This window comes from Gekko japonicus, unplaced genomic scaffold (assembly GCF_001447785.1).
Source record: "Gekko japonicus isolate JY-2015 unplaced genomic scaffold, Gekko_japonicus_V1.1 scaffold63, whole genome shotgun sequence".
In the NCBI taxonomy this organism is placed as follows: domain Eukaryota; kingdom Metazoa; phylum Chordata; class Lepidosauria; order Squamata; family Gekkonidae; genus Gekko; species Gekko japonicus.
Window position 1 is genome coordinate 188897 of NW_015168654.1, and position 13556 is coordinate 202452.

At 45.6% G+C, this 13556-nt stretch overlaps 1 protein-coding gene across 1 annotated transcript; it reads left to right on the plus strand.

The window, feature by feature from the left end:
• Positions 1–1191: 1191 nt before the first annotated feature.
• SLC35F6 (solute carrier family 35 member F6) lies at positions 1192–12465 on the plus strand. Its single transcript, XM_015415168.1, has 6 exons — positions 1192–1332; positions 5266–5338; positions 6678–6849; positions 8877–9089; positions 11466–11576; positions 11975–12465. The coding sequence occupies exons 1-6, from the start codon at positions 1256–1258 to the stop codon at positions 12454–12456; spliced, it is 1128 nt and encodes a 375-aa protein (XP_015270654.1). The 5' UTR covers positions 1192–1255; the 3' UTR covers positions 12457–12465.
• Positions 12466–13556: the final 1091 nt, after the last annotated feature.

Sequence of the window (13556 nt, forward strand, 5' to 3'; positions counted from 1 at the left end):
AAGTCCAGGAACACCTTAAGAGACCAACAAGAATTTGGGGGTATAAGCTTCCAAGAGTCAACGCTCCCTTTGTCACATACAAGTTGGAATCCACTTTGGGAGCTTTGACTCTCAAAAGCTTATACCCCAAATTCTTGTTGGCCTCCAAGGTGTTACAAGACTCAGATCTAGCTGTTCTCCTTTACTGTGCTCTGACCAGGATGGCCCAGCCTACCCCAAGCATGTCAGCTCTTGGAAGCCAAGGAGGGCTAGCCTGGGTTAGCGCAGGCAAGGGCAAAACCACCCTGATGGCACTATACATACACCCACACCTTTATTGTGTCGTGTATATGTTTTTACTGAACGCTATATTTTATGTATAATTTATTTTAAATGCTACTTCACTTTTGAAACATGTTAATGTTTTGATACTTCCCACCATGGAGACCCTATTTAGGTGGAAGAGCAGCATAAAAATGTTTTAACTAAATTAAATAAATAAATCTCTTCCTCCATTTTTTTTAATTTTGCTTTCAGGTGATGGTGAAAGATTTCTGTGTAACTTAAAATTTTCAAATAAACCTATACTTTTCCTGACCCCATGAAATCCGGCAAACCAGTTAACCATTCTTCCGTTTCTCTGTTCCTTAGCAGATCATGGACTCTTCACAATGTTTGGCAAGTAATCTTTCCTTTTCCCCTCCTTTAACAATCCATACTAAGACATCCATTCCATTTAAAATTAGTGACAAAATGATTACCCCTATTTGGCCGAGCTGGCCCGGCAGCACAAACACCCCAGGTTACCACTGGGGGAAAGTGACAATATAAAGACCTAAGGAAACCCCAGGTTCCCAAACCCAGATACTGCAGAGCAGACATAAATCACCAGGTGAAGTCCTGTTTTCCCAGCATAAAAAGATGATGAACGGGGATAGAGCCGCACGGATTGACTTCCGCCCGCCACTACGCGGGCGTTACACCCCTGATCTGCTGTGCACACCAAAAAGGAAGTCTTAATTTGGTCTGGATTTCTGCAACCTACAGTCCTGCAAACAAGGCATCTTGGACCGTGACCTGAAACAAAAATCACGCGTCCTTTTTAATAGCCTTTCCTTTCCCGAGCTGAGAGACAGATTTGGGAGTCGCCGTCTGCTGTCAGCTGACCGGCTTCGGTCATGTGACCGCGTCTTCCTTTTGCCTAGGAGGGGACAGAAGTGAGTACCGGCTGAGGTTGGTTGTGGTCATTGAAGAGGTTTGGGCTTGGTCGGCGAACATGGCCTGGACCAAGTACCAGTTCTTCTTGGCTGGCCTGATGCTCATCACAGGCTCCATCAACACCCTTTCTGCTAAGTAAGTCGAGAAAGGGGGGGGGGGGCTTGCGTTGCCATTTCCGGGGTGGGAGGCAGTTCCAAAGGGACCTTTGTCAAGTTTTAACGAGCTGCTGTAGTAGAAAACACACTTCCTGCCTGGTATCTAGTAGAAGAGCCTTGAAGGAGCGGGCCCTACAATATAGGATGCAAGCGGGCAAAGGTGGGGGAGCTGAAGAATGGTCTGTCATGAGTTTGGGAATTGTTGCAGACCACCGTCGCAGCATTTTGGAAGGGGGAGAGAATGGGGAAGTACCTGAATGCAGACGTGCATAACTCCAACCAAGAATCTTATTGTGGTAGTCTAAAAACTAACAGATTTAGTGTGATTCCAGTGGCACCTTTAGGACCAACAAAAGTGTGACAAAAGCTATGATGCGCTGGGCTCAAGCGGCCACTGAACTGAGTGGAGAGGGAAAATAGCTGCTTAGAATACCGATGTCTCCCTGCTCCTTTTTATCCCATTCATTTTTCTGTTGGACTGGGGAGGAGGAATTAGGTCTGGAGGAAATTGGGGGTGGGGAATTTAGAAAATAGTGTCCATCTTCATTTGGTTTCTGTTGTTTGTTATTCTCTCTGTTCTGGTTTGCTCTGCTGATTGTGCATCAGGTATTTGCCAATATGGGAGCAGCTGCTGAGTAGGAATCTGGACTGCGGTCTGAGAAGGCAACAATACTGTCAGTTGCCTTATCTGCTGTTTCCCTGGCTGCTGTATTTAGTCATTGGATTCCAGAAGGGTTTTGGTGGACCAGCTGTCAAAATGGTTTCAGAAATACAAAAGAGTAGAGAGGAAGCACATAGAGGGAGCACATTTATCTAAAAAGAGTAGTAGTACATATCCAACATCTTGATATTGCATTTAATGAGGTGTCTTTTATGATCCTTTATGGTAGGATGATGCACTTTAAGGTACTTCCTTGGAATTCGGGCATAGACTGAAAGATATATATCTCTTTCCGTCAAATGTCTTGCCAGAGGGACTGTTTCTTTTCTTCTGCTTGCCCTGTGTTTCTAATTCATTGCACAGGGCTATATTTGGTGTGAATCAGAGTTGGTGATACAAACTTCTTGGTGGTGAGGAAATGTGATAGTCTTGTAGCTTTCTGGTTCTGATTACTTATTGCTTTATGGGCCGCCTAAACAAAGCATTGCCTCCCTAGTGTAGAGAGCACTCTTAAAAAAAAAACCCTTATGTCTGTGTGGTATTTTGGGTGGAGTGTATAATCCATGAAGACAATGTTTGCAAACTAAAAATCCAAGTATCTAGACCCCATTGTGCTCAAATATGCAAATTGTGCCCCACTGGTCTATAAAAGGCTCCAAAGTTTAGGGAGCAGGGCTCCTATTTCTTAAATGTCTTCTCCTGTGATCTCTGGATTTGTTCCTTCTATCCACAGGCATGTCCCTGATTCTTGTGAAAAGTGAACACAAATTTGGTGCTTGTGTCTCTGCAGGAATGAAACTCTTGAACCCTCTAGGGCAATGTTGATCTTGCCATTCCTTTCAAACAGAACGCTGAGTAAACTTAGTTTTCTCTTGGCTCCTTCTTACAAAATCCAGAGCTGACTAAGCAAATATCCTGACATCTGCATTGTTGGTGGCATTTCAGATGATGTCACCCGTGCCCTGAAATTCTGCTAGCTTGGCTTAAAAGATGCTAACAGAGCTGTCTCTAGAACCTTTTGCCTGCTTTGTGTACCTCGGTGTACTTTGTGTAGCTGTGACACAGCCCCTTGAGTATGAGAGACTGGTCAGCCTTATCAATGGACTGTCTAGACTAGAGTTAGGTATGAGTACAACATCAGGAACAACTTGCTAACCCATGTCTAGGTTGTAGTACCTTTTCAGACTGCAAGAAGGGGAGGCTCACATGACTGAATGTTCCTCCTATGTAACAAAGTTCCCTCTGTGTACAAGGAATCCTTCTCCCTGGACTCTGGTTTTCTGTGTGCGGGCAACTTTCTTTGTATGGAGGAGCACTAAGTCATGAATGCCTCACCTGTAGTCTGTGGTGACACAACCAAATGCATGCTGCCTGTTTCATCTGCTGTTTGTAAAATCTAGGCCAATAAAACTAGGACTCCTACTAGCGTAAGCGATAGTGCCTGATTTCTCCCTTGTTCTCCGCCTGTCTAGAAAGCATAGGCAGTAATACCACTCTGTCCTTCCCATCCATCCTCTCTTGGCTTAATCCTCAGGCCTCATCCATAGTGAAAGTGAGCTCATGTAACTGCATGCACATACATACATCCCTTGTTACTATTGACTGCTCCTTGTCTCCCCTCCTATCATTTCTTGGCCACTGTTGAAATTCAGACTGCGGGCCCTAAGGAGGCCAGGCTTTTTGCCACAAGGGCCAGGTCCTTTTTGGTGGCGGCTCCTACCTGGTGGAATGAGCTCCCGGAGGAGATCAGGGCCCTGCGAGACCTTTTACAGTTCCGCAGGGCCTGTAAGATGGAGCTCTTCCACCAGGCCTTCAAGTAGCCGCCGCCATTATCATCAACGTGTGACTGCAGAGCAGTTAGGCCGGGTTGGGCTGACTGGCCACCTGAACATCGTGGCCCATGGCATCCCCCTCGTTGACCCCAATGTGATGTGCAATAGGGAGTGAATATGTTAGTTGCAATGGATCCTGTGAGTTGTCCACTTTTTGCTTAAACTGTTTTAACCTGTATTTTATTGCACTTTGTGCCTTAACTGTTTTAACCTGTAGTATTGTATTACACTTTTGTGCCTGTAAGCCGCCCTGAGCCCGCGTGCGGGGAGGGCGGGGTATAAATGAAATTAAATAAATAAATAAATACTTGGAGCAGAGATCTATTTTTGTCTGCTTAATTTATTCTAGGTAACAGTGGAAATTATTAGTGGAAAGACTAAGCATGCCTACTCAGAATCCTACTGAAATCTACTCAGCTGGGCTTACTCCGATGAAAGAGTTAAAAAGGCAATTTAAAGTATAATCTTAAGAACAGTTGTATTTATTTACTATATAAATGAATGCCTCACTCTTCCTTCCAAAGGGAACCAAAAGCAGTTTGCATTGTTCTTGTCTCTTCCCTTTTTTTCCTCATGATAATCCTGTGAGGTGGATTAGGCTAAGAGTGTCACCCAGCGAGCTTTCAAGGCAGAGCAGGGTTTCAAACCTGGGTCTCCCAGATCTTAGTCCAGCACTCTAACCACTATACCATGATGGCCGTCTAATAGTTCTCCCATCACTTTTTCAGACCTTGTCTCCCACTTCTGCTTGTATTCTCCTATAGATGAAAATATCAGACAGATTCAGTACTGACTAGAGTTACACTTTTCCCCCCAGCTAAGATAACCTGAGCAGTCTCTGTTGTCCGTCTTGTTATGTGAAGCAGCAAGCCTTGTCTCTGAACATGACAGGTTTGGCAGAAATAAATGGCAGCCCCAACATTTGATATATGGGAGATGCAGCTCTTGTGCTCTTCTCCTTGTTACGCTGAGGTTTCTGGTTACACAAACCAAAGAGGGCCTTGGCCTCATGTCAGCTGGAAGACTTTGCATCTGCATTAACTGCTGAGCACTGAGGACAAGTCCAGACCGAAAAGCTGCAAAACAAAACATTAATTGAAAGGATGAGCAGTGTTAAGGCAGTTTGCAAACAGGGAGGTCTCCAAAACCCCGGTTGTAACTAAATGCAAAATGTAAGGGTTTTTCCACTCAGACCTTTAAAGATCTGTGAAGCTTCTTTTTTTTTTTCAAATATGATGTGGTACTAGGTTTGATTGGGCTGTTCTAGGCTTCACTCTCTTGGGTTTGAAAAACAAAATGGAGGAAGATGCTTTGATACTGGATTCTTTGTGAGATACCGAGTTCCGTCCTTGCAAAGTGTGTTTGGGTGTGAGTGGGACTACAGGTCATACAGAACATAAAGGATGCCCCTTTCTTTCAGGTGGGCTGACAAGCTGAGTGCCCCGGGCTGCAATGGCACAGACACACACTACTTTGAGCATCCCTTCCTCCAGGTAAGGGCACTTGAATCCCAGCACTTCTACACTCTGCATCATGCTGTGACCTCAGGCCTCCCTCCTGCCTTGTTTTAGTGTCTAAGCATCTTCCTGAGCCTGGACTGAATATTCTTTAGATTCTGCCTCCCCCAAATCTCATGCTCATCCCTCTAAGAATGTGAATGTGCTTATTTTTACGTTATGTTAGCTTAATTTGGCAAACCAAAGGTCAGGATTCAATGAAATGGGCCACCCTCAAATGCTAAGCTCGGCCTTTGAAGATGTGGCATGATAATAGTGCCACTGAGCAACAGCAACCAGTTCCCCCCAAATGCCTTGAGCCCCACCACCTCTTATGTTAGGTATTAAGCACTGGGCATATGTGGGGTGGATTGTATCATGGCCGGGGGGGGGGGGAGCATGTGTGCATGTGAGCGGACTTGTTGTTTCCTCCTCCCACAGTTTATATGGGGTGTATGCCCCCACCCAAGCTCTGCCCTTCCCTTGTTTTCTTAACAGTTGGTTGGGGCTCCGTGTGTGTGTTTGGGATATGATCCCATCTGGTCCTCACTCTGCTTTCTCTTGTTCGCTGTCCAACCTACCCCAGCCAGGAGGTTCTAGCCTATGCCTGGAAGCAGCAGCCAGGCACAAAGGTCTTCGAATGCAGTCTGAGCTTTTAAAAGAGAAAGTTGTTTATTTACTATAACAAAACTGGACTCTAGAGCCCAAGTGCACAGGGAAGAGTATATCACAGCAGTGCAGTGTATTGCAGAACTAAGAAAATAAAACATTTGAGGCTTATCTAAGCTGTACAGTCACAGGTGTTACCTTGGCACCCACTCCTTGGGATGGATACAAGCCCCACTGGTCTAGACAGACTTCACTCTGTTCCTTCCCTTGTTCCCAGGCCTGACCTGAGCTTTCCTGACTGGGTCCAGATCTTTTAACTCTTCCTGCCCTGGTTAGGTGGGGTTCCCTCTGCCCTTTCATGAGTTTGGGATTGGAACCCCTGTTGCACTTGACCCAGTTTAGCCTGTCAATCCAGCCTGTCAGCACTTACTCCAGTTCTCTCAGTGACTAGGCAAGCAATCTTTTTTAGGACAGGTCTTGTGGAATATGACCAGTGGGTTGACTCCTGACAGCTTTTCCACTCTCTCTCGTGATCCCCTCTCATTGTAGCTGCTACCCCATATGGCTTCTGCCCAGCCATGTCCCATGATCCTTGGCAGAGCCTTTTTGGTTATTTTAAGGGCCTCCCTCTTTAACTGGTGGCCAAGCTGGTCGGATACAGCCCAGTGTGTCTCAACTGCTTCTTTTATGATCCAGAAATTCATAAGCCACCTTGGTTGTGTTCCAGGCAGTGGGCATGTTCCTGGGGGAGTTCTCCTGCCTGGCCGCTTTCTACCTCCTGCTCTGCAGTGACCGGCGGAGGCCAGAGCCCACCATGGCACCACCTCAGTCCTTTAACCCACTGCTTTTCCTGCCCCCGGCACTCTGTGACATGACAGGGACCAGCCTGATGTATGTGGGTAAGTGAGGGGTTTGCCTTTTATGAAGAAACTGAAGACTCGCGTGAGGATCACTATTAAGAACACACGTCCTCCTCCCACTCTGTGTTCTTTCTGTTTTGGAGAAAGAAATGTACCCTTTCTGTCTGTTGGATTTATATCCTGACTCTCTGAGGAGCTCAGGGCAGCATATGCAGTCCTTCCCAACTCCATTTTATTCTCACAACAACCTTGTGAGGTAGGCTAAGCCAAGTCATCCAGTAAGCTTTGTGGCTTAGTGGGGGTTTGAACCCATGTCTCCCAAGTCCTAGTCTGGGATGCCAGCTGCTGTTCCACACAGGTGCTGTCACAGTGGCAGGTGTGCATTACCCATTTTGTGGTGCTTGCTGGGCCATCGCTACCAAATTTAATTTCATCCCTGGGCTAACATACCATTATCTCCGGAAATTTTTTTGTTAAATATGATACCAGATGAATACTCAGAAAATGATAAGTATGTAATTATAGATATACTAAATGCAGCACGCATTCTTGTTGCCAGGTATTGGAAGCAAGAGGGAACTTCCTCTAAGAAAGAACTAATACATAAGATATTAGAGGTGGTAGAAATGGACAAGTTGACTATAATTCTACACAATAGAGATGTAATGTTGTTTAATAGTAGATGGGAAAATTTTTATAAATGGATAGATAATAACAAAAGGTTAATTTTATAACACTTATGTATGACTCCAAAAGTTGTTGTTGTTGTTTAACATCTGAACAATTGTTACTATAGATACCCTCTCTGAGGGCTTGTTGAAAAATATAAATAAACTTGTTAAAAAAAATAAATTCATCCCTGGGCTCAGTACTTCTGTGTACAACTGTAATATTAGAAGTTCTGCCACTACATACAATTTCTTGTCATGATCTATGGCTAGAACAATGTCTACTGAGGAGAAAGGTGGGGTATAATTGAAATAAGTAAATACATACCTCGGTGGTAGCCTATAGGGGCTGGTCCAGTTATAGGTCATTACGAGAAATTAACTTGTATATTGCAGCTGAGTTTCTGATGTTGGAATGCACATTAGTAAAATGGGCTCCCAATTTATAAGTAAAACAAAACATCAAAAGCAGGAATCTCTTGCTTAAATGACCGCCCCACAGTATAACTATGAGATCAAAAGTGACAGGTAAGGATCTTATTTTCTGTACAGCTGACACAAAATTGGCCATTCTGTTCCTTGCATATCTTTGTGATTGGAGTTGCTTTGCTGCTGCATTCTTAAAGCCATGGGGCAGTATAGTAGAATAGTTAATGTTATACTTGAGCTTGGGAGACCTGGGTTTGAATCTCCACTTGCTATGAGCTTCAGGTCCATTCATGCACTTGTAGCCTAATCCACATCACAAAGTTGTTGTATGTGGTGGGCTAACTCCCGTGTATGCTGCCCTGAGAGCCTGTCAGGAACAGTGAGATACACATGAGTCATTTCCCCACACAAAGACCATCATATAACTCAAAGTAGAAACTGAGCAATTATCTCTGTTTGGATCAAAGGGACACCCTTAGCAGGGACTGAGCCATAAACATCAGTTGGTTCACCAGAGCTTCTGATACATTTTCTCAGGTCCCAGAAGCTACATAGCAATTTACAGCATAGCAGACACTCCGCTGGAGCCTGGTAGGGGGTTGTGGACTCATTGTGTGGTTTTTGCTTTCAATACCCAACAGCCATACAGAGCCAGCGCTAACTTTCCAACAGTTAAAAGTTGGATTTCTTTTCCAGGAAAGATTCTGTCCCTTCTCTCCTATTACCATCTCTCACATCCCCCTCCCCCAATCCTTGGGTTTTCAGGATTTCCCCCCCTCCCCCAGCATGAGATTTAATTTTAAATGGAAGTTCAGATTTTCAAGAGTCCATTTCAAAGACTATATTCCATCTATACAATCACAGATCTGTCATTTCCTAGAGGAGGAGGGACCTATGATGGAAATGTTCCTCCTTCGCTGAACCAAACTTCTGCTCCACTTATTTCCTCCCCTTTTTCTCCACATCCAGCTCTGAACATGACCAGTGCCTCCAGCTTCCAGATGCTGCGAGGGGCTGTGATCATCTTCACAGGGCTGCTCTCTGTGGCCTTTCTCAGGCGGAAGCTGGTACTGAGCCAGTGGTTGGGCATCCTGGTGACCATCCTTGGGCTGGTGGTGGTCGGCCTGGCAGACCTGCTGAGTAACAACGACAAGAAGCACAAGATGAGTGAAGTCATCACAGGTACCAAGGGTGGGCAGGGTCATGTCCTACAGCGTGTGTTCTCTTCTGGATCCAGGCTCCACCCCTTCCTTCAGGGACTCGCCTCTCCATCCTCTTTCAAGCCTATCCCAGTGGAAGCTCCTATCTGCATTGCTCTTGCCCTTTTCCCCCCTTCTACTTTTCCTCACAAATTCCAGTTCCAGTTGAATAATTCAGAACTTCAATCTGCCCAGCTTCATAAACACCAGATAAAATGGATGCAGCTTTTATTTGGCTTAATTCAGCCTTAAGGAATGTTGTTTTATCAATCCAAATACTGAAGATGTTGCAGAAAACACATAATGTAGTTATATATTTTGATTTTTAATACCATTTTGTTGGTTACAAAATTCAATTGTTTACATTGGGCAAATTCATGAAGGATAAGTCCATCAGTGGCTATCAGCCATGTGGACTATGAGGAAGCCTCTACATTTGGAGGTAGACAGCTTTGAATACTGGTTCTGGCAGGAAGGCCTTGTCTGTTGTTGGTCCTTCATAGCAGCTGGCTGGCCCTTGTGTGAGACAGGCTGCTGGACTAAACAGTCTGATCCAGCAGGGCTCTTCTTATGTTATTGTTACAAAGGCAGTGGTCCACTAAGGTCACATTTCAGCAAGTGCAGGTATATATTACCTTGGGGCTGAGCTTGACATAGGCTTCCAAGAGGTGGATGTACCACAACCCAGAAACCATCTCCATATTTGGTCTTCACATACTGATTTGGCACATTGGATGGTATCTCTGGGAGAGTTGATTTGAAGAAAGCCTGAGGACCATGAGGAAGCCCTTCTGGTATTTATGAAAATAATTGGGTAATCTCAGATTCTAGCATGTGCTCCCTTTTTTCATAACATTAGTTCTGGGGAACACCCAGTGTAATTGACTATCAGTAAATCAGTAAGTTTGAAAGCAAGAAATTGCAAGTAGATAAATAAGTACTGCTTCAGTGGGAAGGTAACAGTGTTCCATGTGCTTCGGCGTTTAGTCATGCCAGCCACATGACCATGGAGAAGTCTTTGGACAGCACTGGCTCTTCGGCTTGGAAATGGAGATGAGCACTGCCCCCTAGAGTTGGATTCAACCAGCTTTAGAGCGAAGGAAACTTTAAATTCAGGACAGACACACTGCTTGTTTGCCCAGTACTTAAAGTGACTAATGGAATTCACTACCCTAAGAGGTGGTGATAGCCAGTGGCGTAGATGGCTTTTAAAGAGGTGTGCACATTTATGGGAGAGGGGAGCCTATCTGTGACTATTGACCATGACAACTAAATAGAATCTCTAGTATTCAGAGACAACATACCTATGAATGCCAATCTCTGGTAGGGCTTTTGCCTTCACACCCTGCTTTTGTGGATTTTCCTGAAACATCTGACATGCTGCTGTTAGAACTATGAGGCTGAACTAGATGGACTTGGGGAATAAGAACATAGTAGAAGCCATGCTGGATTAGGCCAATGGCCCATCCAGTCCAACACTCCATGCCACACATTGGCCAAAAACCAGGTACCATCAGGAGGTCCATCAGTGGAGCCAGAACTCTAGAAGCCCTCCCGCTGTTGCCCCCCAAGCACCAAAAATACTGAGCATCACTGCCCCAGACATAGTGTTCCATCTATATGTTGTGGCTAATAGCCATTGATGGATCTCTGCTCCAGATGTTTATCCAATCCCCTTTTGAAGCTGTCTCTGTTTACCACTTCTTGCAGCAGTGAATTCCTCATGTTAATTACTCTCTGGGTGAAGGATCTAACACAGTGGCAGTTTTATTATTTTCCCATTTGCAGTTATGTCATGGGGTAGCAGCATGGACAGGTGGGCTAGTGAGGATGAATGGACACAGTTGTAATGTGCAAAATATGCTGTGAATAAAAGAGGGGAGGGTCTTTCTCTCCATCCTTTCTTCCTTCTGGCCTTTCTGCTTAAGCCATTAAGCCATGCCTTGGCTGCAAATATCAACCAGAAACTGTAATGCCATGAAAGGGTCAGAGAGCTAGAAAATGACAGATCCCATCAGGCAGCCATAACTACTCAGAGAGCTTCAGACTGTCTTGTATTAATAAACTAGTCCTCAGAGCTGTGCCTTCCTCAGTTTCTTATGCTTGCATATTGCAGGGTGAAGTGGAATACTGCAGGCTTTAAAGCACAGAGGGTTTCTGTCTCCCTAAAGCTTCTCACTGCATGGGCGGGGGCAGGGGTGAGATTTGAGTGTAGTGAATTGCTCTGTTTCTAAGAAGTGCAAGTTATTTTGTATTTTCCTCCAATGCTGGACAGTAGTCAGTTCAGTTCATGTGATAATGCTGCTTCCAGTTACATCTGATACCTACAGGCAAGCTGTAACCTCTCTCCTTCCTGCAGGCGACCTTCTCATCATCCTGGCTCAGGTGATTGTTGCCGTCCAGATGGTGCTGGAGGAGAAGTTTGTCTACAAGCATGATGTTCACCCTCTGCGGGCTGTTGGCACTGAAGGTAGGCCAGGAAAGAGGTGTCAGAGAGATGCAAGGAGCAGGCCAGCTACTTTATGTGATAGGGGTTCTGTCCTTGTCTTTTCTAATTATTTATTAGATGTTGAGTCCCAGGTGAAACTTTGAAGATCTGTGTAGTATCTTAATTGCTTCTGCTTCCCAGAACGAGATGGGGGGGGAGGGGTGAATGTTGTGTCACTGAACAGTGAAAAATGAGGCTTTGTCTCTTTCTCCATTGTCCTTAAGCTACCATCTTCTTTTGAAGTTTCACATTTATTAAACCGTTTGTGCACTTAAAAACAGTTGGTTGACTGCTTGCAAGCCTCAGTCTGTTGGCAACATTAGTGTCGACACAGCCCGAGTTCTTCACACACTTTGGTTTCTCCCTCTTTTTCTCTTCAGGCTTCTTCGGATTTGTCATCCTTTCCCTGCTCTTGGTTCCCATGTACTACATCCCAGGGGGCAGCTTCAGTGGCAACCCGCGGAAAGTGCTAGAAGATGCCATCGACGCCTTCTGTCAGATCGGCCACGTCCCGCTCATTGTTGTGGCCCTGCTGGGCAACATCAGCAGCATCGCCTTTTTCAACTTTGCCGGCATCAGCGTCACCAAGGAGATCAGCGCCACCACCCGGATGGTGCTCGACAGCTTGCGCACTGTGGTCATTTGGGCAGTCAGCTTAGCTGTTGGCTGGGAGATCTTCCATGGACTACAGATCCTGGGGTTCATCATCCTCCTAGTGGGTGCTGCTCTCTATAACGGTCTGCACCAGCCCCTCCTTGCCCGCCTGCCCTGGGGGAGGGCACCAGCGGATGCCCCAGGCACAGATGCAGATAGAGAGGGCCTCTTGGCCGCAGATGGGGCTTCCATTAATGGAGATAGCTGATAGCGACGGAACCCGTACAGCACTGGAACTTTGCTGGACTTCTGTCAAATGGATTAGCCAGTATTGCTGGGCCATGCAGGCTTGGAACATCAAACTGTTCATGAGACTGACTTTGGTACACTTGCATATGCCTTGCTTTGGATCTACATTTCACCTTTCATTTGATGGTGTCACTGCACCATCTGGACATTGTGTTCTTTCTGGCTGTAGGAGCCGAAATACTTTGCAGTTTCCTTAGCAACCAAAGGCACTGCCTTTGCTGCTTAGCAATTCAGAAGTTGACAGAGGCTACCTTGTGTTGTTTTTAGGTGGTTGCTTCTATCTCCTAGGCCACCCACGTGGATCATGGCTCCTAGGCAGATGTCCATTTGTTTAGTGTGGATTGATCTGTTCAATAAGCCTTCCTATTCCCCCCTCCAATGTAACATCAATGCAACTTTAATAGTCCTTTAACGGGGGGGGGGAGGTTGGCCAAACAGAATCTGTCTTCCTGTTATCTCCCCAGAAGGAGAGGTTAAAGATGCTTAGAGGGACCCCTGCTGCATTCATATAGGAGTTAATTCATAACAATCTCTCCTCTGCAGCAGTAATTTTTCCAAAACTTTCCTCTGATGCAACAAAGTAGACACCACAGTTGTAATTTCACAGCCCTGCTGCTTTCTGTAATCCTTGCTCACCAGCAAGCTTCTCCTTCAGTCTGTTCCTCTTGGCAGAAAATTCCTGAAAAAGAGGAATGAGAATCTGCTTTTAGGTCCCCAGTTCCCATGAAGAAGGGGGCAGCTGTGCAGGTCAGACACCCGACTTAAAATGAGGCCATTCTTCGGAGTCTGAATTTGGACCTTTCAACACTTGCACCAATGATGCAGTGAGCACTATTGCACACTTTACAAATTAAGAAATGTGACCCAGTCTTTTCTGCCACATGGGGAGACACCTTGACGTATGGACCTCAAGATGATGTCACTTCAGCTAGGGGCCCTGTGCAGTTGGTTATGAGGGGCTTTTGATCCCTAGAGATCCTCCAGTTGCAATCGGGGGCGGAGTGAGCAAATACCACAGCCACCACAAGAAACCAAAGGGCATTCTGTTGTCTGCTCTGT

Bases quoted from the DNA above. Each gene is read 5' to 3' on its own strand.
- SLC35F6 (XM_015415168.1), top strand. From the start codon at position 1,256: ATGGCCTGGACCAAGTACCAGTTCTTCTTGGCTGGCCTGATGCTCATC. The intron at 5,339-6,677 runs GTAAGGGCACTT...GTTGTGTTCCAG, and splicing joins TTGAGCATCCCTTCCTCCAG to GCAGTGGGCATGTTCCTGGG. The intron at 9,090-11,465 runs GTACCAAGGGTG...TCCTTCCTGCAG, and splicing joins GATGAGTGAAGTCATCACAG to GCGACCTTCTCATCATCCTG.